General features: G+C 38.4%; 1 protein-coding gene across 1 annotated transcript; it reads right to left on the bottom strand.

The window, feature by feature from the left end:
• Positions 1-3,007: 3,007 nt before the first annotated feature.
• On the bottom strand, positions 3,008-15,558 carry LOC134538528 (RNA-binding protein 7). Its single transcript, XM_063379931.1, has 2 exons — positions 15,259-15,558; positions 3,008-7,768 (listed from the first exon to the last, which is right to left on the bottom strand). Exons 1-2 carry the CDS (start codon positions 15,340-15,342, stop codon positions 7,235-7,237), a joined length of 618 nt encoding a protein of 205 aa, XP_063236001.1. The 5' UTR covers positions 15,343-15,558; the 3' UTR covers positions 3,008-7,234.
• Between the last annotated feature and the right edge of the window lie 9,185 nt (positions 15,559-24,743).

Consider the following 24,743-nt stretch of genomic DNA (forward strand, 5'->3'; position numbering starts at 1 on the left):
TCAGTCGCTCAACAGTTGCCATAAATTCTTTTGCTTTTGTTTAGGTTTCCAAACCTTCACTGCCATTTTCTTATTTTCTTTCAGAACTTTCAGAAATTAATAAGCCTTGAAAGCTTCACCCATTTTATACATCATTTGCAATATAATACATTATTGAACAATATAATACAATATTATATACATTACACGGATAATTCTGATCCAATTATTTTATTAGTTAAAAACTTGAGATTATACAGTCACAAAGAGAAAATGAGTCTAAAAAATGCTTGTATTGAAAATAAAAGAATATTTTTAGTTTGGTAGAAATTTTTATTTATCGCAAAGAAGTTCTTGCTCTGAGATGGTCTGAAAAATTCAGTAATTCCGTACTATATTTGGAAGAAATATTTTTGAAGTTTAACTTTCTAACAGTCGGTAGGGTAACTCGAGACGTAGATTCATCGAAGCGTAACGAAAAGTGCAACGCTCAGTGCTGTGGATCTTGATGGAGGAGTGAGGAATTAGGAATATTGAGCGCCCCATTCATCACTCTCGGGCGAGCTTTAGTAAAGTGACGCTGCAGTACCATGATGACTCTCGCTGCGCTGACCGCCGCTACTGACTACACAATGGGACAGACTCACAGTTACACACTTCCAACGCACGTAGCTAAATTGTTCAATTTCATAGTTAAAGTGTATTATTGAAGCGTGAAGTTTCACCTCCAATGCACCTTTTGGTCACGCACACATTTTTTTAAGTAAGCTCGAAAGCTTCAACGAAAACAGTGTTCACGTGAGGGAGGAAGTATTCCTCCTCCTTAGTTTATTCCAGCATCTTCCAAGTCAAACAAAACAAACAATAGCCCATCCAATCTCTGCTAATATTTGCTACCATGTACATTTTATGTCTTAATGATGCCAAAATTGAACTGTCACTCCTGCATGGCTGTCGACAGGGTTTAACCAAAAAGAGATTGCAAGAATCCTGATGAAGCAAGTGCTGTTCAAAGTGAGGACATACAAACTGGACAACGGGCAACAACTGGACAGTTTCTCTTCCTCGTATGGCACACTCATCAAAGACACTCAATGTTCCCTTATGCTGAAAAATAAAATAAAAAGTTTTTAGAACGTGGCTTTACTCCCCCATGACGGTTTCCCCTCTTTTGTAAGCGAATACCACGGGGCCCAGTCGAGTTCAGAGTTTTTTATTCTACTGCCCGTGTTTCCCCTGACAGTAGGACACAATTACAAGTCTGTCACTATTAGAATACATTGGAAACCATACAAGTTACGGGATGCATGCAGATCACGTTGTAGTTATGGCCACTGCAATCGCTTAGAAAAAAAAATAAAAATTTGATTACAGTCCTGATAAAAATTTTTTTTTCACTAATTGTTTATAATTCATCCCAAAAAAATGTTTTGTGTCCAAGCATTACATCCAATGAAAAATGAAATGCGGTGCGGATGTTGGTCAGTTTCATGAACTTTTAGAATGGTACAACACTAGCTGACAACTCTTGGTTATGTAAGACTCGCCAGGTAATATTTCCAGATTCGGATATGCTTCACGATATACTATAAATCACATAGAGCAGTTTCAGAACTGGCAGCCAAACTTATAAGACCAGCAGCGCACTATCACAGATCACCAAATCCGGATAAAAGTAATATTGAAGTAACGTTTACAGCAGAGATTCAGGAGTGGTACAATAAGAAACGTAAGGGTCATGTACAGTTTCTGGCTGCAGGCCCCACTCTCGCGGCCATGACGCGGCGCGACCTCGCACACGGGTCCTGGTCTCTCCCTCTCGGGCCTTCATGCTCGCACACCAACACTTAGGGCTTCACCTAGCAGACAGAGCGAGCGATATCAAATTATGACTTTTTGCTGGCTTATAGCAGCTGTGATAATCTATGTGCAACGTAATATTTGTTTACTAGGAATCCTCTTCCTAACCTACAGACGCCTTACTTGTGACTGTTTCTGCTAGGGCCACGGTGGCTGTGGCCGAGTGCTCAGGGTTCTGCCCGGAAGTATCGCAAGGGGGAAATGTGGCCAACAACGCAGTGTGCGAGGGGTCTCCTCAGGGTACTGCTGTTCCTCCCCCCACTCACCCCACTCACCCCGTCACCCCCATCGTCTCCAACGACCCCTACAATGACACGTCAAACTCTATCCCGTTACATTATCGTGAATAACAAAAGACAAATAAAACATGAGGCCTTCAAGAAACCTTTTTTTAAATCTCTCTTGATGAGGAGCTTGCCACTGCCTCCTAGTTATCATTTATTATGTGCTTTCGTTTATGCCATATATTTAATTTGTAAATTTTCTAATTATTTTTTGCAATTGGAATTTTTGCTTTAGCATCTAAATTACTGTTTTGATTAAGTAGTATTTTTACGTCAGTAATGTTTTGTTTGGCTGTTTTACGTCACTGTTGGCGACATGATGGTACACACTTGCTCTGTGGACTTGGTCTGTGTCAGAGGAGAGGTTAGGGGAAGGTGAAGCTCGCCTCTGTCTGCTGTGAGCGACGTGGACGCGTGCATGAGCTGTTTGGTGTGGACCTTCCGGCCTCGGACCACAAGCTACATCGGGAGACGCTGCGAATCTGCGAGTTCATTTCGGTCCATTTTTCAAAATTACGCCCCGTCCCCCCGCTGCAAGACGCAAGCCCATCTTCTTTTATTGTTGGAACTGACACCGCAGCGACTATGCTTTAATGCATTTGAATTTTGAGTCCAGCTAGGGCAGCAACAAACTTAACTATCTACAGTCTTAAGAAGTTACTATTAACTGCTTGATTAGAGACTGAATGTCAGTATTAGCTGCGCCCTATTTGACTGTGATTGCTGCTATGTTGTGCATGCGTCACAGGGCTCCGTCTTGTTCACTGAACGTACAGACTATCTTTCATGACCTTTTGTACGTAGTTTGCAGTTATCTACGAGACTTTTTCAGGTTTTGCGCACGTATGTTAAACTATTTACGCTTGCTTTCAAATCAAAGCTGCTCAGTAAACAGATATTTAATAAAAAAACATTTTGGACTGGCCACCCAATTACTTACATTTCAGCCACTCACGAGTTGCAACACGTATGAGGCAACAAAACTTATTTATCTAATGTAAATGTTAAAAAATTTATAGACTTTATTTTCTATCATTTACATTGCGGACTTAACGTACTTGCGTTGCGCCTGTGAGAGAATGTGTCGACGAGTTGACATTTAGGATGCTTATGTACTCACATCACGTGCGTTTACGTTAGGTGCTTTTCGGTTCACATCATGAGCCTTATAACACAACGTTTTAACATGCGAGATACTTAATGCCAAGTACACAAGGGATGAAGATTTAGGCATTTTACAAACTGATAGCAAGACATATCTTTTGTCAAGAAATCAATGATTTTGTCTGTCCCCGTTGGACCCTATGACTTGACTGGTAATACTTCAGTTAAAATTACCTGGCTACTGATTTAACTCAAATGTCTATGGTATTTTCCTGACAGATGGACACTGTTATGCTCAATAACTGCATATATTAAGTGGAAGGGCCTATTAAGCAGATTGTTACCAGCTAACTTTCTTTGGAGATGGCACAGGCACGGTTTGATGTTCATTTGCATTGATTTATGTTATGTTTTAATTTAAGTTATTATGTTTTTTGAGTTCAATTTTTATTTTGTTTCAGGAAAAATGTCTTAAATCAGTTATAACGTGTTCAGGTTTTTTTAAGTAGTTAATTATGTACCAAACAATATATATTTTCTATTTTTTTTTTTAAATTTTACTTTATTTTAATTATTATTGTGTACAATTTTAGTTATGGAGCTTGCAGAGTCCGTATCTCTTCCAACATGCAAGCACAGGGGTTCACGGAACTACCCACAGATGAGAATGGTTGCAGGGTCGATATTTTTTTGGCCAATCTAAATTTCCATGTGCAGTTGTGTATGGCGTTGATTCCTATCTGATTGGTGGAGAATGTCACACCTAGAGGAAGGAAAGCTCTTATTGGTTGAAAGCTTGGAGAGAACAGCATCTCTCGGTAGTGTTGGGAGGCCAATATTTTCACTCTGCATGAGGGCATCTCCAGTGGCACAGAGTCACTGTTTCTATGGAATGGCCATTCATAATTCAGGTAACATTTCATAGTCGTCACTGGACCAGTGAATAATCTCTCAGTGCACATCATTTTAAACGTTTAAACGTGCTAAACCACGTAGCCACTTGTGCCAAGGAACGGAAGCCCATCTCCCGTGTATGCTTGGTCGCGAGTAAATTTGGTATCCTCGTAGGATCTCCAACATCCTCTTTCTCCGTCTAGTGTATTTACATGTCACATATTTTATGACAGACTCCTGAGACTTAAACATAACGATAAGGTAAATCGAAATGATTTGATTGTTGTTCAATACTCGTAAATCAGTATTTAAAAGTTCAGACATTAGCTCCAACATGTTCAACGTCATCGATATTGCAGCAAAGATGGTGGGTGTAAATTGTTACATCATGTGCAATTATTTAAGCATTCCAATACTGTCCTCAATAGTTTAGTGATACTATTTTGTACATGAACACACACACATACATGCATTTGGTCCACTTGATTATTAAATTACTTTTACAATAGTTTATGCTAAAACCAAAAACCACCACACAAGAGCTGAACTATAATTACACTATACAGCGATACATTGCCCAATAGAATTTGTATTTAAGACTATACTCTAAGCATCAAGGATTTTAAAGGTAATTTGTCTAAACTGGTACCTAACTATACTATTCACAATTCATACAAGTATATGCGTAAATATGAATTCCTGAGATCAATTTGTAACTGTGTTTGTATTTGATATCAAAAATAGGCCTAAAATACTATCTTGGTTTTAATAACATTTTTTACATTAACAAAACAACATCAAACAACTAGGTTTGTCGCAGCTGTAAAATTCTTAAACTGATAGTCTGCAAAAGCACCCACAGTCATTTCTGCAATGTAAGGAGAGACAATTTTCCAGTAAAGACAAATTTACAAAGTTATCAAAAATCTGTAAACAAAAAAAAAAATTGGGTTAGTCAAGAGTGCTACACATTTTTTAATGAAAGACCTACTTAAAATACTAAAAAGACCAGTATTACTACCTATGAATAACATCTTGAACAAAATGGTTCACTTGGTTATCTTCAGTTTATTTAGATCCTTGAACCGTGGCTATTTGAATGCCAACTACTGAGACCGTATTCAGTCATCTTCCCGAGAGTAATCAAAACACCCATGAAAAACTAACACCCAACCATTATCTTCTTTCTGATGGAGGGTCACACAAAGAAACTAGTTGTAGTCATATAGTGCAGTTTCACCTTTGCAACTAAGTCCAGCAACATGAGAGCAGATGTGCCTAGTCCTCTAACCTCACTGTGCTGCTACCACTTGCTGGCATCGCTCTGACAGCTACTCAGACTTTGTCGCGTTCTTCGCAGGCTCCTAAACTGTTCTCACATCTAACTTACACAAATAACGACCCAATATTATTTATTACATGCAGATGGTTACCTAGTAAAAAAATATGGAAAGCATTTACAAATGAAAACAAAATATACTAACAGTTTTACTGCATTTTTATTGTTGTAGGGCCTAAGTAAATGCCACGGAGAATTTTATACAATTACGATTTCCTTAAAGCAACAATACCTAAAATAAAACTTTCTTAAGGTTAAGCATTCAATTTAATCAATCACAAACTTTAAATAAGAGACAGAAAATTCTGTACTAAAACTGTCCTTGAAATTATTTTTAGATAAATAATCAATTATGGTCCACGAGTCTTAATTTTATTTAATAAATACTCAACCACAATCAGATATTACATTTTAACCCAAAAAAGTACTTTCGAAAATCTTAACAGTTTAACTAAATTAGAGGAAATTTTTTTCTCTGTTCCTAATCCCACAAAGTTTACCAGTGTATGATATTTAGATTAATTAAAGTCAATCTTTTACTCAATCACCTCTGGTTTAATCATGCGTGATCATGGGACAGCTGAGTAAAACAGACAAGCACAAAAGTATTGGACAAAAAGCCAATAAAAAATTATTAAAAAGTATAAGTTTTTTTTTAAATTCATGTGAAATATTCAGTAAGTCTATGTTGACAAAATAAAAAAGATTTGCAAAAATAATGTGTATTGGATAGTTTTTTTTATTTATGATAAAAGCAGTTTTAAATTAAACCACAGGTAACTTCATAAATGCAAATATTTAACTCACTCTCATTTTTGAACTGCCAAAATGTCAAAATTTGTAAAAAGGAAAATGTATACTCATTTGGAAACTAAATGGTTGACCCACTTCTATCGACAACATGCGACGAGAGAGGGCGAGTGAGTCGTCAGATCGGTTTGATTCTCGTGAGCATCTACCATGTGTCTGCTATTGTTTTACCGCCTTCTTTTTTTAACTGTAAACCATACAAGTTTTAATGACTTTGATAATATTTAAGATAAAAAAAAAAATTCTATTTACATACAAAGTGTGTTGCCTATTACATATAGGTAATAAAAATAGGTATATTATCAGCATCCATAATGACCATCAACAGTCTGATTTAAATCATTTATATTTTATGTTGTACATATTTTTTTTGTATCTCCATCAGATATCTCATTTTTTTTTAAAAAAAGGAAAGAAATTTACTGTTTCAAACAAACTGTGTGATGCAAAACAATTTTGCACCAATATAAAACAAATTTCTTAACATGATTGCTTGTTTATGTACTCACAACAAGATTTAGAATGAATCTGAGCTACTAGGCTGAACACTGCTGTTTCAAGTAATATTAAAATCTCAATAAAAATGTCCGTCTACAAACTGTACTCATATATGAGGCAAATACAAAACCGATAAAAGATCCACTCATGTGAGCATCAAGTTGCAACATTCACCCAGCGCTGAGCAGTCAGGGTGTACTTCCACACAGTACTGCAGTATCAGCAGCAGAAGCATTTGCAGACACCCAGCTTAGAAGTTGGCACGGCGGAAACTCTATTTGTTTCGCTGTAATCTCTACAGCTACCATTTGTACAATTATCAACACATGGCATACATAAAAAATGACCCAGGTAACAAATGTACCTGCAAAACATATACAAATAACAAATCTAAGAACTCGGAGACTGCGTTCCGGTAGCGGACACAACACAGTTAAAACATCCCGACCACGCGCGTCAGTTACGATCAATGGCGGACCCCGTGCCGGTAGTTCTTGCCGTTGTTGCGGTAGCCGTCGTGGGCGGGGGCGGAGTACGGGTGGCTGCGCGCGTGTTGGTACCCGTGGTGGCCCTTGGGGCCCACGGCCCCGCCCAGGTAGCTCTGGCCGCCCATCTGGCTGGCGTACACGGGCAGGCTCGCCAGGCCAGGCATCTGCTGGAACGGCATGTTGAAGCTCATCGCCGGCAGCATCATCTGCTGCCCCAGCTGCAGCAGCGCGTTGAAGTCAAGCGGCACGTCCTTGGGGGGCGCGTCTCTCGCCCACGGGGCCACGAGGGGCACGGGGGCCTCAGCGCGGCGGCCGCTGGGGCCTCTGTCCAGGCCCTCTGCCGCCCTGCCGCTCTTCGCGCTCAGTGACAGCACCCTGTTGAACAGCTTGGTGTCCTCGAACAGCGACAGCGCGTACAGCACCGAGCACTCGTGCTTGAACGTGATGAAAGCGTACGACCTCTGCCGGCCGTCTCTGTCCGTGGGTATCGTGACTCGCTGTAAAGGTCCGGCCTACGAGCAAACGAGATTGCATGGAAAAAACATCACATCACGATCACTAATGATGTCTATTTCAAGCTCTAAAAACATACAAGATGTAAACAACACATAAAAATATGCAATGGTATAATTTGTTTTAACACAGTTGTGATTTATCATTAAAATTGACACACACACATACAATCCTTTAAGTACAAAATTTTGCTTAAATCGACACACATCATTATAATAAGTATTGCTGCGAAGAGGCACTCCAGCCTGCGGGACGGGCAAAACGCAGGTAGCGTTCGACCCTCCATTACCGCTTCAAAGTAATTAAATTAGCAGTGGCGCTCTATCTCCCTCCGAGGTTCGGCACGTTTCCAGAGCCTCGCCTGCATGACCAGGACACACTGTGCTCGGAGCTACGAGAGTCCAGTCCGGGATCCTGATGACGCGATCTTCCAAGGGCTGCGAGACGGGGGACGTTGTTGCTGCGTGGTAAAGCGAGCGGTGCGAAGCAGCGTGTTGGGACAGAGGTGCGAGGTAATACAAGACCAGTGGAGAGAACCACTGTCGAGCCGAGCTACAGTGGGGAGGGTAAACAGTGAACTTATGAAGTTGTAATTAATTTGTAACACATATTTAAAGTGTTCTAAATTAATTTACAGTGTAAATATTGGCTGACAAGAAAAAATGTATTTAACTAATTGAGCTATCCTCTAGGACCTGTTTCCCCCACACATAACTGTATTAATTAAACAGGCAGGCCAGTCTAAGTGAATGCCATAATAATTACACTTCAACTTGTGTATTGAATGAAGACCTATGTTATTGTTGCAGCCACTGTGACAACTGAACTACTGTTTAGTAGACACTGCACCGCAGACGGAGTGGCTTACGGCACAGTCATTGGTCGTGCAGGGAGTGGTCGTAAGTGCAACGCAGACTGTCGCAAGAGCAGCCAGCGACAAACCAAGGCAGCGTACGGCGCACTCTCCTCAAGGTTTTAAAACAAGAAGAACCAGGTTCTTGGTCGTCCGCGACGAGGGGCCATGAGTCTTGCGTTGCCCCGGGCGCTGGGCGCGGTCGCCGAGCAAGGAACCATGCACGGTGTCACTTCGTTCCCCACTCCTTCGGTAACTCTCAGCTCCAGCGGCAGGATGGTGCAAGTCGGGACTTATATTCTAACGAGGTTTAATTCATAATACTTCAGCTCCCTTTCTAGTATTATATTTAATTTGTGTAGTAATATTTTATAGTGTCAATCTATCGTACAATGAAACGTAACACGATCAATGCATACGAAGGTTTTTTTTTTTATCATATAAAATAACTAAAACCTCTACTACAGGTCTTGCTTCATCGTCACACGTGATAAATAATAAGCATAATAATAAATCATAAATAATATTTACGTGAACATAAGTATTGAATACTTTTTTTTTCATTTCAGGTGCCTGGAGAAGCACCTTAAAATTCTTCTGTGAAATTAGCCCCATGCAGTGGAATTTTTTTTGGCATAACGTCCAAGGTCTTAGATCTAAATCTACTGAATTCTTCTACAATCTTTTCAACACCAAATAATATATCATCTGCTTAATGGAAACACCATAGCCTAAATTCACATTATTTTACAGACCATTGTCTCATCTTTAGAAATGATAGAGATGCTCTACCGACGACAAAAGAATATGGCGGCGGTGTTTTGATCAATTAACTAAATTTTTCTTCAGTTCACCTCATCAATACCTTCGATTATACCGGAATTGAAGCCGTTTGGGCTAAAATCAAAAACACTGTCAAATAGATTTGTTATTCTATTCTCGGAAATATATATTCACCTCCTCACACAACTACGAAACCATATCAATTGTACTTTGAGGCTCTTGAAGATAAACTTACATGTTTTCAAGATGATTTAGATTATAATGTTCCTGGTGTAGACTGGATAAATAAACAGAATAATAACATTACACATACATTCACTAAAAATAAGGCTGAATTAATGGTTAATTTTTCATTTCATCTTGATCTATTCTAGTGTGATAATACTTCAGTATCTAAAAAAATTTCAAATCTTTGTGCACAGTAATTCGGCAAAAGAACCTCTCGTCAAAAAGTCATATATCATCCTGCCTAAATAAAAAAACTTTAATGGATTCTTCTCACTTCTCTATACTGTTTTTAAGAACTTTAAAAAGGGTGACTTCCTTGGTCTTTATAATTCCACAAAAAATTGTAATTGGTCCAACTTTTATAAATCTTCTGATCCTAATGAACAATCTTACTGAACAATTGACCACTTGTATAGGTATGTAATAATATTAACATCTTCATTCTGTGATTACAAAAAAGGCCTCTAATTACCCTTGCCGGTTGTCCAAAGAGTTAATTCAAGCCATAAATTCTAAGAAACATTTTCATAAACTTTGAAAAAGATATAATAATATGTATTACTCTCAAACATGGAGAAACACAGGATCAGCAAATCTAACATGCACAACATTTCAATCTGAGGCCACTTTTGTGCAAGTTCTGTATAAATATAACAAATTTTTTACACTGTGAGAATGGTCGTTTAGATTAGGTTGGCTCCATTAAAAATACTTTATTATATTGTGAACGGTCACTAAGGTTAGTATAGCTACATTTATAATACTGTAGAATATTTTAATGTTTGCTTAGGAATTACAACACAGCATAGCAACCAGTTCACACAAGTCCATTCCGAGGCCCGAAAAGTTCCGAAGTTCATCGAATGTTACCAAAGTTTGCCACTTACACAAGCAACTGTAATGGCAAATAAAAATGTGCATAGATGTCCATATCATCTTTCATAGACTTACGTGAAGGAGAAATTAGAGTTAGTCGAGCTACATAAAAAAGACTGTGAAATCATGTGAATGGTTGGTTAGGTCAGGATGGCTAAATCGTAAATTGGTAATTCCTAAGCAACCATTAAAAATATTTGACAGTATGGTAAAATCTTACATCACGGCTTTTCTGCAAAGTTAGAATAAAATTACGAAAATACCATTTTCGAACACTCGAGACATTCCTGTATTTACCCTGAAAATAGCATTATTAAATACGTAATAGTCAATGAGGAATACCACATTCAACTTGCATTAAAATACCTGTGCATTAACGGTGGCAACACCACTTGTTTACCCATTGGGTTTCCATGCTTATTTTGGAGAACTTCAGTCAATGGAGATATTTTTTTATAATAAAAGTAGTTAAAATGTGACGGCAATTGCAGTTGTAGGGAAATTTTGATGTTTATATTTCCTGTCATTGAATTAAGAATTTTATTATTATTTTTTTAACATTTCATTTAAAGTATCTACTATTTTGAATCACGTAGTAACAAACGATTTATAGGTTATGTTAGTGACATAAAAAAATACTACAAAATATTGTGAATGGTTGGTTGGGTTAGTATACCTACATCTTAAAATCTTAAACTGGTAATTCCTAAGCAAAAATATGAAATATTTATAGGTTTTTTTTTTTTTTTTTTTTAAATGTAGCTATAATAACCCAACCAACCGTCCACAATATTTGAAAGTATTTTTAATGTAGCTAACTTCTAATCGACCATTCACAATATTTCAATGAAGTTCATCAAAACAAACACACAAACAGACACGGGTAAAAAATTAATGGTGGGGGCAACATCAATGCACAGATATTGAAAAGTGAGCTAAAAACTGATTTGTCAGAAACTAATAGGAATTTATTAACACTGTTTTCAAGGTAAATAAAGGAATGTCTCTAGTCTTTAAAAAATGTATTTTTGTAATTTTATTTTTACTTTGCGGAAAAGCTGTGACGTAAGATATTTACTGACAGTATTTTTAATGCAGCTATGCTAACGTAACTAATTGTAACTACCTAACCACTATGTTTTAAAGTATTTTTAAAGTAGCTAACATAACCTAATTGACCATTCTCAATATTTGAATTTTCTCCAAAACATAAACACACGGACCCACGTGGTAATGAAAAAAAAAAAAAAATGGCGGCAGCAGAGTCAATGCACGGTTATTATAATGTAACATACAGTGATTTTTCAGAAACCGGTAGGAATTTAAAAACACTGTAGCATTGCACAATGAGGATTTGTTATATACATATATTTTTTTGGGTCATAAGAATATTGATTAAGAATAACTTTGATATGAAAGATAATAATTATTTAATATGTAGATAAGGATTGTTCAGATCTGTTAAGAATTGTTATTAATTACTTTGGTTAAATTGCATGGAAAGCCTTAAAATACTTATTTCCTTGAGATACTTAATTATTAATTTGAGGGTTGACTCCAGTTCATAATAATTAATTTTGATATTTGATAATTAATTTCAGTAATTGTTTTGTTTAAAGCAGTATAGATTATAATTTTACAGGACATTATTTTTAAACAAAAGTTTCTAATATGGTATGAATTTCAACTTTGTTTACTAAATTTTGAACATTGTATTTGAATTTGTTGGGTAATTTTAAATTCTATTGGATATTGCTAGTGTAATATCTTGAGAATAGTCTGGAAGGTACAGAAGGAAGAGCGGACAGGCGTGACACTATGGCGCCAGAAAGTTATTTTTCACTTTGTAAATGCGTGTTTGGGATTTACGCGTCACGTTGTACGCACAGCTGTAGCGACCGTCTGGAAGGGTCTCTGGAGGCTACCACTAGCCAGCCAATCAGGGCGAGCCCTGGCGTCAAGTGATGTGCCCGTACGAATTTCCTTATATGGTCATGTTTTGGAATTATGTGCGCTGATTGGTCAGTTGGCCCACGGGGTTGCCTCCCTTGTTTTCACCTTTACAAGGGAAGGTAATCTCGTTGACCAAGTCACTTGTTGCTCGATCGTTGCCGAAGCCGGTTGCGTCGTCGGCAAGTCACGACACAATGTGAGAATTAACTAAGGGACAATTTAACGTCTAGGGGCTGGGGCCAGGCCGTATTTTTTTAACTTAAGTTCTTGATTTTTCGGACAAATGTACTAGAAATTTAGGCCCTAGGCGTCGGCATTGGCCCGACTTTGTGTGATTTCGGTCCGCGATCGACGGTACCTTGAGTTATGTAATTAACCAAGGGACATTACTAAGTTTTTTTTTTCTTTGGTGAGTGACAAGACTCCTCGACCATCAACAGCAATATGTATGGTGCTGTGGTATGTATTTGGACCTCATCCTATCAAAATTCAAAGACATCGTTAAAATTTGTATAAGAAAAGACAAAAAACTGTGCATGTAACAAAGTTTTCTAACTCAATTCATTTGTAAAATTGGGTACTGAGGCTATGTAACAATGAGAAAAAACATTTTTTTTAAAGAAATAAACAAAGATATTTTAATAAACTCTTTTATTTCCAAATAACGTAGAACCATCGGATAAATATGTAGTTGGGCGGTATTTGCGAAAAAAAATGTTAAAAATCTGAAAATACCTTTATTGTATGCTCTTCTACTTCCTCTTTTCATTAAAAGTGGCGAAGGTAAGAAATTCCAAATACTTTAGGAGATATCGAATTTTAAAATTTCATCATATGTAGTTGAGCGGTATTTGCGAAAAAAAAATGTTAAAAATCCGAAAATACCTTTATTATATGCTCTTCAACTTCCTATTTTCATTAAAAGCGGCGGAGATAAGAAATTCCAAATACTTTAGGAGATATCGAATTTTTAAATTTCATCACAATACCAGTGCATTGATATGGCATATACCATTTGTTTCTTGTTTACGTACGAGTATCTACTTTTTTTTATTGGATAATGATGTCACGTGATTGTTCGTGATAGGCCAGAATTCAAACGAACCAAGTCGTGATTATTTAGTTCATTTATTGTTTAAAACGGAGTTTAATTACCGCCTCCAACTTAGGTGAGTTTTTAACGTTTCTAATTTTAAAGTCTTATTTGTTATTTTGATATTGTTGCGCAAGTAATAAGTATCAAAAAAAATTTACGTGAGTTGTTACTGTGCATCCTTTGTTACGGGTTTGTTAGGTAAGGTCAGTTACATTATAAATAATTTAAAACTAAAGAATAATTAAAATTAATTCACATTATTTTTAACGTCGGCTTAGTTTGAAAGTATTAATAATGTAACTGACCTGACCTAATCAACCATTTTATTAATTACGCATTGACGATTCACGTATTCACGAACACACGGCAAAATAACAAAAATGGCGTCGCTCCAATGGTTCCACAGGTCTTGTATTGCAAAATTAAAAAATTTGATATCTCCTAAAGTATTTAGAATTTCTTATCTCCGCCGCTTTTAATGAAAAGAGGAAGTTGAAGAGCATATAATAAAGGTATTTTCGGATTTTTAACATTTTTTTTTCGCAAATACCGCTCAACTACATATGATGAAATTTAAAAATTCGATATCTCCTAAAGTATTTGGAATTTCTTACCTCCGCCACTTTTAATGAAAAGAGGAAGTTGAAGAGCATAAAATAAAGGTATTTTCGGATTTTTAACATTTTTTTTTCGCAAATACCGCCCAACTACATATTTACCAACAAATACAACGTAACAACACTGATTTCAGGGTAAACAGAAAAAGTCTTTAGTGTTCAAAAAAAAATTATTTTCAGAATTTTATTACTTTATTTATGGAAATGTCGGGACGCTAGAAAATTACCCAAAACAATTTGGGTACCTAAAACATTCCCTGGCTTATTCCATTTGTTGAAAATCTGCTGAATTTTCCATGTTTTCTTGTTGCTAGCCACCTTAGCTAACCATCTACATACACAATTTCATGGTATTTTTAATGTACCGTAACTAATCTAACCAACCATTCTCACGAAAACGGTGAAAGTTTTAAATTATTTTTTCCAGAAAATAGGATCTTCTTCAGTATTACCCATTAGCAATACCTAAAAACTTAATACAACTTAAAAATTTTTTTTGTTTTTTACTTTCTACTTCATAAATGCACTACTTCACAGCAGAATATCTCAATAGAACGACTTAAACTTCCATTTTATATCTGTTTTATCTTCTGTAAATACAATTTCAATGTTTATGAGATAAAGTAGTAATCAAAATATCTTGTACAATCTTTGTCTCAACTATATTACTTCTTTAGCTTTGTGTGTATTTTTAGATACTTTTTTTGTATTGTAAAAAATATAATTGTAACTGTACTACTACTGTTTAAATTATATCTGTATACAACTTTATTATTGTATAAAGCCTATATGTGTACTTGTATTACTGTTTTTGCAACCATTTTGTGTTATACTTATATCAACTGTCAAATTTTAACCTTTATCTTTAGTAGCTGTAAAACTGGTTGTTGTTCTTATATTTTTTGACGTGTCCTATACCATTTGTGCAAATGTCTGTATGGTCAGACAGACGAAAATAAAAATAAAATAAATAAATAAACTGCCTTCTTCATAAACGACATATAAACTACCTGAAGAACTTTGTACATATTTGTGATTATAAAAATTACCAACACAATTGGAACATTTTTGTCATTAACATACCTGCAAAAATAACTCGTATAATATAGCTTCTGTAACCTTATCAGCCAAATTTCCACACCAAAGTGTTCTCTGGTCGTCACCCATATTATTGAAAAGCTCTAGAAACTTCCTAACTTGTGTTAATGTCAATAAAATTATGTAGAACACTTCACAAAATTTCACGTTTAAATAATTAATGATGTACTGCACAAACTATTGTTAGCAAATATCACCTCATTTTGTTAATATACCAAGCGCACTGCATGTTTTGTGTTTGGTGGAAAAACAAAAATAAATGAATGAATTTGAAAACACGTCCATTCGATACACAAATATTCTTGCTATCATTTACTCTGAATACGTTCACTACACTAAAATGAGAATAGCAACGCGTTCGATTAGTAAACTGAGAATTCTCATACGCAAACTGTAAGCTTAAGCAAAATTTAAAATTAAATAATGATAAAATATAATAAAATAAATAAATAATGCAAAGATATTATCAATGTTTCTACAGTTGTTTTGGTAAAATTTGTTACTAAAATGTATTATTAAATATTGGGTTTTATTAAAGGGGACCTGTCACAGTGTCAAAGTTTAGTCTCCAACTTTATTCGACGAAAATGTCGGAGAATTAATAAAGGTCGAAATATGACTTTCTATTCCCTAAATCAAATAAAGCTGAACAGAGAATCTCAAATATATTTAAAATCCTGTCACATAACCAAATTAATTGTCGGTGACTTGTCCCAGGCAGAGAGGAGGAGCGGGAGCGGTCCCCGAACAGGGGTCGCTGCCCAAGAGCAGGGAGAGATCAGGCAGAGTGGGGGGGGGGGGGGGGGGGGAGAGAGTGGGAGCGGTCCCCGAGTAGAGGTCGCTGCCCAAGAGCAGGGAGAGGTAGGAAGGGAAAGGAGCAGTCCTCCAGAGAGGTCGCTGCCTACCAGGGGAGATAGGGGTAGGAACGGTCTTCCAGAGAGGTCGCTGCCTGTATAATACTGCTCAAGCATTCTCGCCACTTGTATTGACCCAGAATTTCTGGGAAGATCTTTCTGCCTGGCTTAGCTCAGCCAGGGTAAATATACAATGTATGTACATATTCAGTAGGGAGGGCACATCTGTACCCTTCCTGTGCATACATATTCGAATTACAATACTCTTTACATTCACTTGTATCATTAACAGGTTTCTTGTCACTACACTATATATTTACATATTTGTCCTGAATTAGGCTGGGCAGGTAGACAAAGTTACCTTAATTTACATTCCCCTTTGTCTGCCATCTAGGGGCGGGTGGCGAACTAAATTTCCTGCCCATAGATTGTGTAGGAGGGGTGGCGCACTTGGGGCTTGTGCTATCATACCAGCCGAGGCCAAAATGGTGGACATGACATCGGCCTGAGCTCTGTGAAAACTAATTCTTGGCTTCTGGTTTGAGGTTACATAATTGTAAAAGATATTCCCGAAATTTTAGCATACTTAGTTGTTGCCATTTTCTAGGGAGATTAACAAGTCAGGCTTCACCAATCCATCTTTTTTTTTTTGTTTTTTTCCATCCCTGACATCTAATGTAGGTGAAACCGGAAACCGAAGTTTCTACGACTTACTCTGTGCACTTTATTCCAAAAACCGATAATATTTGCTAAACCTTATTCCTGAACATCCGCTAGCGAAATTATGTATCGGATTGACGTCACAAACTATCGGAATTATTCCACATCTCCTTTGCCACACCAGGGGGCCTTTTCAATACTTATCGATGTTTGAGGGACACCGGAAACTTACATTTTCAAGAGCCACGAGTGAATGCGCACCAACTGAATGTGCTAATAAATGAAAGAATACTTCCAGCATTTGATTAGGTCACTACAACAACCATAGGCGTTATTGATGAAATACTTGACTTATCTGTTTGGAAAGTCTGGTCGGTTTTTTGGGAATATGGGAGGCATGCATTTTATTGCAACCCCGGTCAAGGTAATTAACAAACAAATTATTTATTTTGGAATGTGATGGAAAACAATTTTTAACCGATTTACATTGTACGTGAGGGGTTTTCACTGGTCATTTATTCAAGTATAACATTAAAGTTAATTCCATAATTGAAATGATGTTTAATTCATTTTTTTTTTTTGCTGTTCAAAAGTTATTTCATTGAGGATTTTGTTTCTAGCTCCGTGTACAGGAAAATTTTTTACATCTGAGCAATTGTCACAATCTCGTGTATTTAATTAATTTTTCTAGGTCTCAAACAGGGTGATTATGCTAGATGGTTAGAGTTCTGCAGATTTATACTCCACACTGATGTTGAAGTTAGAAATTTTTTGCAAAGAATTTTGTGGTCCAATGAATCTGCACCATTGGAATAAAAGGACCAAAACCCTCATCTCCAAAGACAGTGTTCTTTCAAAAAAACAAAGTTTACTGTGAATGTTATGCTGGTGTTATTGGATAAAATCTCAACGGCCCATATTTTTTTTACCAGACAGCTTAAACAGAGACTTTTATCTATATTTTTTAATAAACAATCTACCCGAACTAGTGTTACCAGCTTTAGAAGGTATGTGCCGATTGTTTCAAAATGATGGCTGTCAGGCCTATAATCAACTAAAGGTCTGAGAATATTTAAATAATGTATTTCCCAACTCGTGGATGGGAAGAGCTGGCCTTATTCTTTGGCTGGCGCGATCCCCAGACCTAACACCCTTGGATTTCTACATCTGGGGGTGTGCGAAGGAATTAGTTTACACAACAGAGGTGCCCTGGAGAGAGGTTCTACTAGAACAAATTAACGACACATTTGACATGATGAGAGAATAAATGCGAATCCATACAACAGTTGAAATAATAAATAGGTATAATGCATGCATATGGAATGGAGGACATAAATTTACACAGTTGAGGCATTCATGACACTCACATTTAGACACAAATGATTGATGCGACTCCAACCTCCATGAAGTTACCACCTGCTCCATACCCACCCTCACTACCAAGCATACATGCACATCCCTCCACAATTGCCCATTACCCCACTGATGGACTGTTGTCTCTTATCCTAGTAGCCCACACGCACACTATAGGCACCACCATGCCACTCCTCTGCATGACTGCCACCAAAGTTGCTGAGGCAACATGCAATTCTGCCATTCTATGTGCCTCGACATCTTCCTCGGCCGAGGCGGCGCACCCTCGCACCATTCCAAGCACCCCATTTATGCCCCTCGGCCCGACTGCCGCCACAGTTGCCCGGGTGGTGCACACTCGCACTCTTCCAGGTTTCATGGTGCCTCTCACAAGTCCGCCGTGGCCGAGGTGGTATTCACTCGCCCCCTTTCAGGTACCATGACTTCACCCCGTCAGATCGACTACATTACGACTTCTTAAGGGATTTCCCCCCTTTTTGTTTTGTTGACCCAGCCCTCTTAGCCATGAGCCCTACCGGCCTGGGGCCCCCATACACCGTATACGCGAAACAGGAGAGGTGCTATAGATCCAGCTATGTCCAGAGGCTGAGGCTACCCATCCCAGCTTAGACACCACCTTCATCCCCCTCCTCACTCAGTTAATCAGACAATTGGCTGCGTCCTGAGCCCTTAGATATTATCAGAATTTATTGTTGGCGCCTACTCTGTTCTACCACATCACACTGGGACCCAGGGAACCCGTGGTCCAGTGGAGGCCTATCCAACCTCTGTTAGCTGTCCAGGCTAGTACCGGAGCTGTGTCGTCGCTCACAAGCTCACAACGTCGACTCCGCAGAGGGCTAGGGGACCCTTGGAGCCTGCTCCAAGAGACCGGAGCACCACTACCAAGTACAGATGCATTTGCCTGGGCGGCATGTACTCCCTGGACAACCTGCCATAGTGGGCCTGTTCAGCTGCAGCCGCAGCAGGCGACCCCTGCCTGGACCTCTGTATGTCTGTGTGGCAGGGGTGACCCCTTCAGTGGCGTAGCCAGGATTTGTGTATGGGGGTGTTAAGAAGCATGCCCCCCCCCCTATTAAAGCGGGGGGTCCAGGGGCCTCCCCCGGGAAAATTTGGATTTTAAGGTGTAAAATAGTGCTATTTTAGCAGTTTTCGGTACTTAAATTTAAATATTGTAATCGTAAAATTTTTATTAATTTTAATATGAAATTTGTTTGAGTGATGGATAAGAAATTAATTAAAGATATTGTGCTAAGGGGGGGGGGGGATTTAAACACCTAACCGCCCCCCCCCTTGCTAAGCCCCTGGACCTCTTGCAGCAATGGTTGGTCGTATACCATTTATTATCAGACCTAAGTTGTAGATAATAATTTAAAGTTTTTCAATAAAATAGAATTTATATAATAGTGAAGAACTTGCTAAGTAAATTATGAATTTTTATTTTATTTTTTTCCCCTTTATTTTTTAAACCACCTGCAACAATGGTTGGTCTTATTAAAAATTGTTTCAGACATTGGTTTTAGTTAACAATTATAAGATTTACAAAAAAATTGAACGGATTGATAGTGTACCTTCTAGGAAGTTATGGTTTATTGTTTAAATTCTACCTTTCATTTTTTCAACCGCTTGTAGCAATGGTTAGTTTAATAAAAATTGTAAGATTAACACATATAATTGGTAAGAATTCGAAGTTGTGCCTACGAAGTGTGTTTTGATATTTTTGTCCTCCAACCCTAGTTTTTTCAACACCTTGCAGTTATGGTTGGTAGTATCAAATAAAAAAAAATATTTAGACAAAAGATTTGGGCATTACTCCAGCAAGTTATAATATGTTCAGACGGATGTGACATTATTCATTTTATTAGAGTTACAACGATTTTTCTGTTTTAAAAAAAATCTTCCCCATTTCTACCCCTTTTGTCGGATATTGCCTACTAACGAACTCGGCCGAGATTTACAAATACTCGATATTATGTATCAATTTTGAAGTGATTTATGGAAAATTGCGGCAGTTATCGTGTCCAAAATTTTTTGATATATATAAACTTTTGATTTGACAGTGGTTTTGGGGTTTATGTACTATGAAACAAAAAACTATATGATTTTTTTCCCGGAATGGTTACAATTGGTAGTATTTATTTTAAATCTATCTAAATGTTTCAGTTGTACAATGTAAAGTTAGATCCAACAGAGAGAAATCATGGTATTATTAGATAGGTAGTCAATTATTCACGAAGGAATATTTCCAATTTTGTTTTAGAAATAAGCCATTACTCATTGACAAGGGATCCGTTAATTGTAAAAGATTCCAGAAGTTTATGAAGCAGCTTTAATCCTCGGACGTATTACATGATAACTGCTACATCTTTGTTCTGAAGATGATCATTTAGTGTGAAAACTCTAATCAGAATTCATAAAAATTTGGCCGATACAAGAAGAAATTTACTATATTGTAATATACTTCTGAAATAACAGTCAAGTACAGCTATACCTAGATATGTATAGATGTTCGTACGAAATCATTTTTTTTCCTAGCCTAAGTTAATTCTAAGTGTGTAGGGGAGGGTCCAGGTTAGGGGAGGACCTAGGTGTGTCTCAGGCCGAAGCCTATACACTCTACCATGCGGGTTTTTAACCATGCAGGACAAGGGCGCGTGCATCATGTGCTTATTGGGGTTTATTGGCCAGCCATGGCTGCGATTGGCGCCATGACTGACGCCCCATTGGTCGCCTAGCTTAAAAGCTAGCTAAGTGTGACCCAGGTAAAACCTGCATAGACACAGGGAAAAGCCTGGGCCGGTTCATGCGGGGATCAATTAACATGCATTAAGCAAGCAGGTAACTACTGGACAAGAGGAAGAAGGGTCCAGGTAAGAAGAGTTGGAGGGGCTGAAAATCAACCTTGGTGGAGTTGGGTGCTTGGGCCTTGCGGCCCGCATTTAGAGTTGGGAGCTCCTGGGTTATTATTAACCAGGGGCGCATGCGCCCCCAGGGGCGGGCGACTTCACGTCAGCCCAGCCACAGCTGCCCAGGCAGCCACAGTTAAGACAGAAGTGGGCAGACGAGCCAGTAAACCGGCTCGAACTGCTGGCTCTCGGAGCGAAAGGCAGCCTGACATTGCGCCATCTTCATCTTCCTTCTTCCAGTCAACAGCCAACGACCTTTCAAGCCAGGGTGGGGGTAAGTCGTTCAGGCGAATGAAGTATCTTGCGAGTCGGACCCTCTTGCCCCCCAAATTCCCGGGTCGGTTGAAGGTCGCGCCGCCCAGGCTACCACTGGCTCCAACAGGGCCCCAACTTGAAGGCGCCGCCATCTCTTCCTTCAGAATTCCGATGCTGTTCAGTTCCGTTGCGCGCGCGGCAGTCCACAGCTCCGCAAGTTCCAGCCCGCAGTTCGTCTACACTTCGCTACTAAGGCACATCGAGCTCCCCTGCGGTGCCTTCGCCGACGAAGCTGCTTTCTGCCGCGCGCCGAGCTACATTCAGGCTACCTTTCTCCCCGACAGCCGTGATAACGACTCCACAGGCCGGCCATTGGTCCGCGGACTGCTATTGGTTATTCACAGCCACCCCAGCGAGATTGCAACTCTCGAGCTGGGCTCCCGTATCCGCCGCCGTCGGTAGCAGTTGGTGCTGCTAGGCCGCCCCCAGCACGCACACAAAACCCACACGCACTGCCAGCCTTCGGTTACCCAATAGGTCGCAGGGAACTCCCAGCCAACAGCCCGCGAGAGAGATGCGCACGCCCCGAGAGACGACCACCGACACGAAATCATTGAAAACAGGACTTACTAACAATGAAAGAGGTCCGTTAACACTACGGGAACTGGTGATATAATGGCTGGTGCTACCGTCGTCAGACTAGCTGTATGCGGTGCTACCAGACTACAGTTGAACGAGCAGAGGCAGATACCCGCAAAGGGCTCCGCCTCACGCACGGAGAGTGGAACTACGAGGCACCGCCGAGCCGAACAGAGCATCATCTACGCGACATCTGTGAGCAGGCTGCAGAAGTTATTTATATTCAAGAGGAGTGTGTCGTGAACCCTCATTACGCGCCTCTACTAACTTCAGCACTCGCCACAGCAAGTGAGGTTTATTTGTTAAACTTTTAGAATTTATATATTTGCTTAATACTATTATTTTTTGAGTGTGTTTTGTTCGTGTCTATTGTTGATCGCTTTTAACATTTAATTAAAACTGTCCGGTTTAATAAATATTTAAATTGTAACGAATAGCTAATGGAATTGTTCTTTTGATATACTCCATTGGCGTGCGCAGGACTTCAGTATTGGTGGTGCCAGATTACACAACAGCCCTGTCATTCATAGACCCCGAGTCTAAAGCGGGGGGTCCGGGGGTCCTCCCCCGGAAAAATTTGGAATTGAAAGCGCAAAATGGTGCTATTTAAGGTGTTTCCGAACAAAAACACTAAATACACAGATGTAAAAATTTTAACATTTTTTATGACAAATTATGTCTTTGAACGTTATAATCGCCAGGAAAACTACTAAACTATTTACAGTTTTAAGCTTTGTTGAGCCATAAAGTTAATTGCACAAATTGTTTGCACGGAATTCATGCTGTTGGCTTTGAAAAACCGTACTTACATGTTTTCTGAAGACGCCAAATAAATGCAATCAACAAATCAAGGGAGTTTTTGTAACATACCTCAAATATTTAAAATATTAAAATAATAAAAATACACAAATAATAGTGGGCAAAAGTTTTAACTTTTGGAATACAACAAAAATGTTTTGTCGGCGACTGCATATAAGTCATCGAGTAAGCCTATCCTTTTAACTAACTAAACTCTCTCTCTTTTTTTAAATAAACCCTGGCGGACGGCGGCTATTATTCCGTGCGCCTGCCGAGTGGAGTGAACAGTGGACACCGAGCGCGCATTCTATGTAATTCGAGGAGAACTAGGAGAAGTATTTACATTTCAGAAGTTTCGTAGCCGCGGCCCGCGTGTACGACACAAGTAATTGCACCTGGCTTGTTTCCGTGTGTATAGTTGGTTCGATTGATAATTGATATACTGATAGTGTTATGAGCTCATATCTGTAACTCGACACGTTTGGAAAACATATTTTTTTTTGTAAATAATACGGTTTTTTGTAAGTATGTATTATTTCTGCTTGTAAAAACAAAATAACGGTAACCCTAATGGTGGTGCCAAGGCACCTGTGGCACCTACCGTGCGCACGCCTATGATATACTCAGTACCAGTAGCCCAGTGTGTTAAGAGTGCTATGAGCTAGTAGGATCATTAATTGGTTTTAACCAAAATATTTATATTGTGATTCCATTGTGACTGCTTTTATTGATTCAAAAATAACGTAAATTTATAACACAATTAATTTCGAAATAATATATTATTTTGTTATTGATTTGAGACCATGATTTATAGTTTGTAGAATCATGGAGTTTTTTTATTTTTATTTTCCCATAAGGTGTACGTTAACTTGGTATGGACTTATCACCACGCTGAGCAACGTTTACTTGAATGCAAGTAAAGCCTGGCGACCTAATAAGGATTTATATTTAAAATATTGGTTTCAAAGTAAACCAAAATATTGTTGTGAACTAGTTAGGGGAGAGCTGGGTTATTAAGGGATAACCCAATTAAGTTTTATTAATTACTAATATTACTTTAATAAATAATTGTACTTATAAATGTCCAATCACAAATCACTGGCACTTAAAAATGTTTATCATAAAGTCACTCAATGTCTTGTCAAGTTCCACAGTCCGCACTCCCCACTGGAGCCAGGCTCGACAGTGGTTCGCCCCTCACCTCGCGCCTGTCCGCACCATGGAGCTAATATACAGTAATACATCTGGAGAGGACAAGGGAAGGCCAGCAAAGGATGCGAGGTGAAGCCGGGTATCGGCGTTTGTTCCCTGCTTCCTACGCTGGAAGAAAACGAAAACGAGCCAAACTTGTCTCGCGCGGCGGAAAAATCCTCCAAACTAAACTCGCAACAGCTCCGAAACTATCAAAACAATCAAACTGAAAATTTTACTGGATTATCTGTAAACATTCTTCCCCACACCGCTTTAATATTTTTTTCGAAACATGAATACTTTCAGTTTTAAAAATTAAATACCTATTTACTGCCAAATTTTTTTGTGAATACGCAGAGTAAATTTCAACATCGAGGAAAAATTTTTGTTTGCAACTATAGGTGGGGGACACCTGCGAATGAAATTAGGAAGAAGCTTCAAATTTTATTTATATACCACTCTAGACGCATTCAACCCAATAATTTTATTTTTACAGAGAGTTGAAGTGGGAATAATGTTTCAGTGGGTAACACTACCGACATATGTCTTCGTAACGCACTTCTTTTTGTTATTATACTTCTCAAATTTTATTTCATACACAACGTTTATAAAAAACGAATTCTTACTTACTTCATTTGATCTATTACAAATCTCTTGTAATATACGTGTATTAGTAGAAGTTAGAAGTCTTTTCAATATCATGTTCATGTTCCAGTCTACTTACTCAACCAACGTAACATGCAAACCTTAGCTTAACACTGGTAGAGAATTGTTTGTAATAACTGTAATGCTA

This window comes from Bacillus rossius, chromosome 13 (genome assembly GCF_032445375.1).
Source record: "Bacillus rossius redtenbacheri isolate Brsri chromosome 13, Brsri_v3, whole genome shotgun sequence".
Taxonomy (NCBI): domain Eukaryota; kingdom Metazoa; phylum Arthropoda; class Insecta; order Phasmatodea; family Bacillidae; genus Bacillus; species Bacillus rossius.

What these genes read in the sequence shown, in the direction of transcription:
- LOC134538528 (XM_063379931.1), bottom strand. Translation starts at nt 15,342, where the DNA reads ATGGGTGACGACCAGAGAACACTTTGGTGTGGAAATTTGGCTGATAAG. An exon ending in TATACGAGTTATTTTTGCAG is followed by an intron (nt 7,769 to 15,258) that starts GTATGTTAATGA and finishes GTTTGCTCGTAG; the next exon opens with GCCGGACCTTTACAGCGAGT.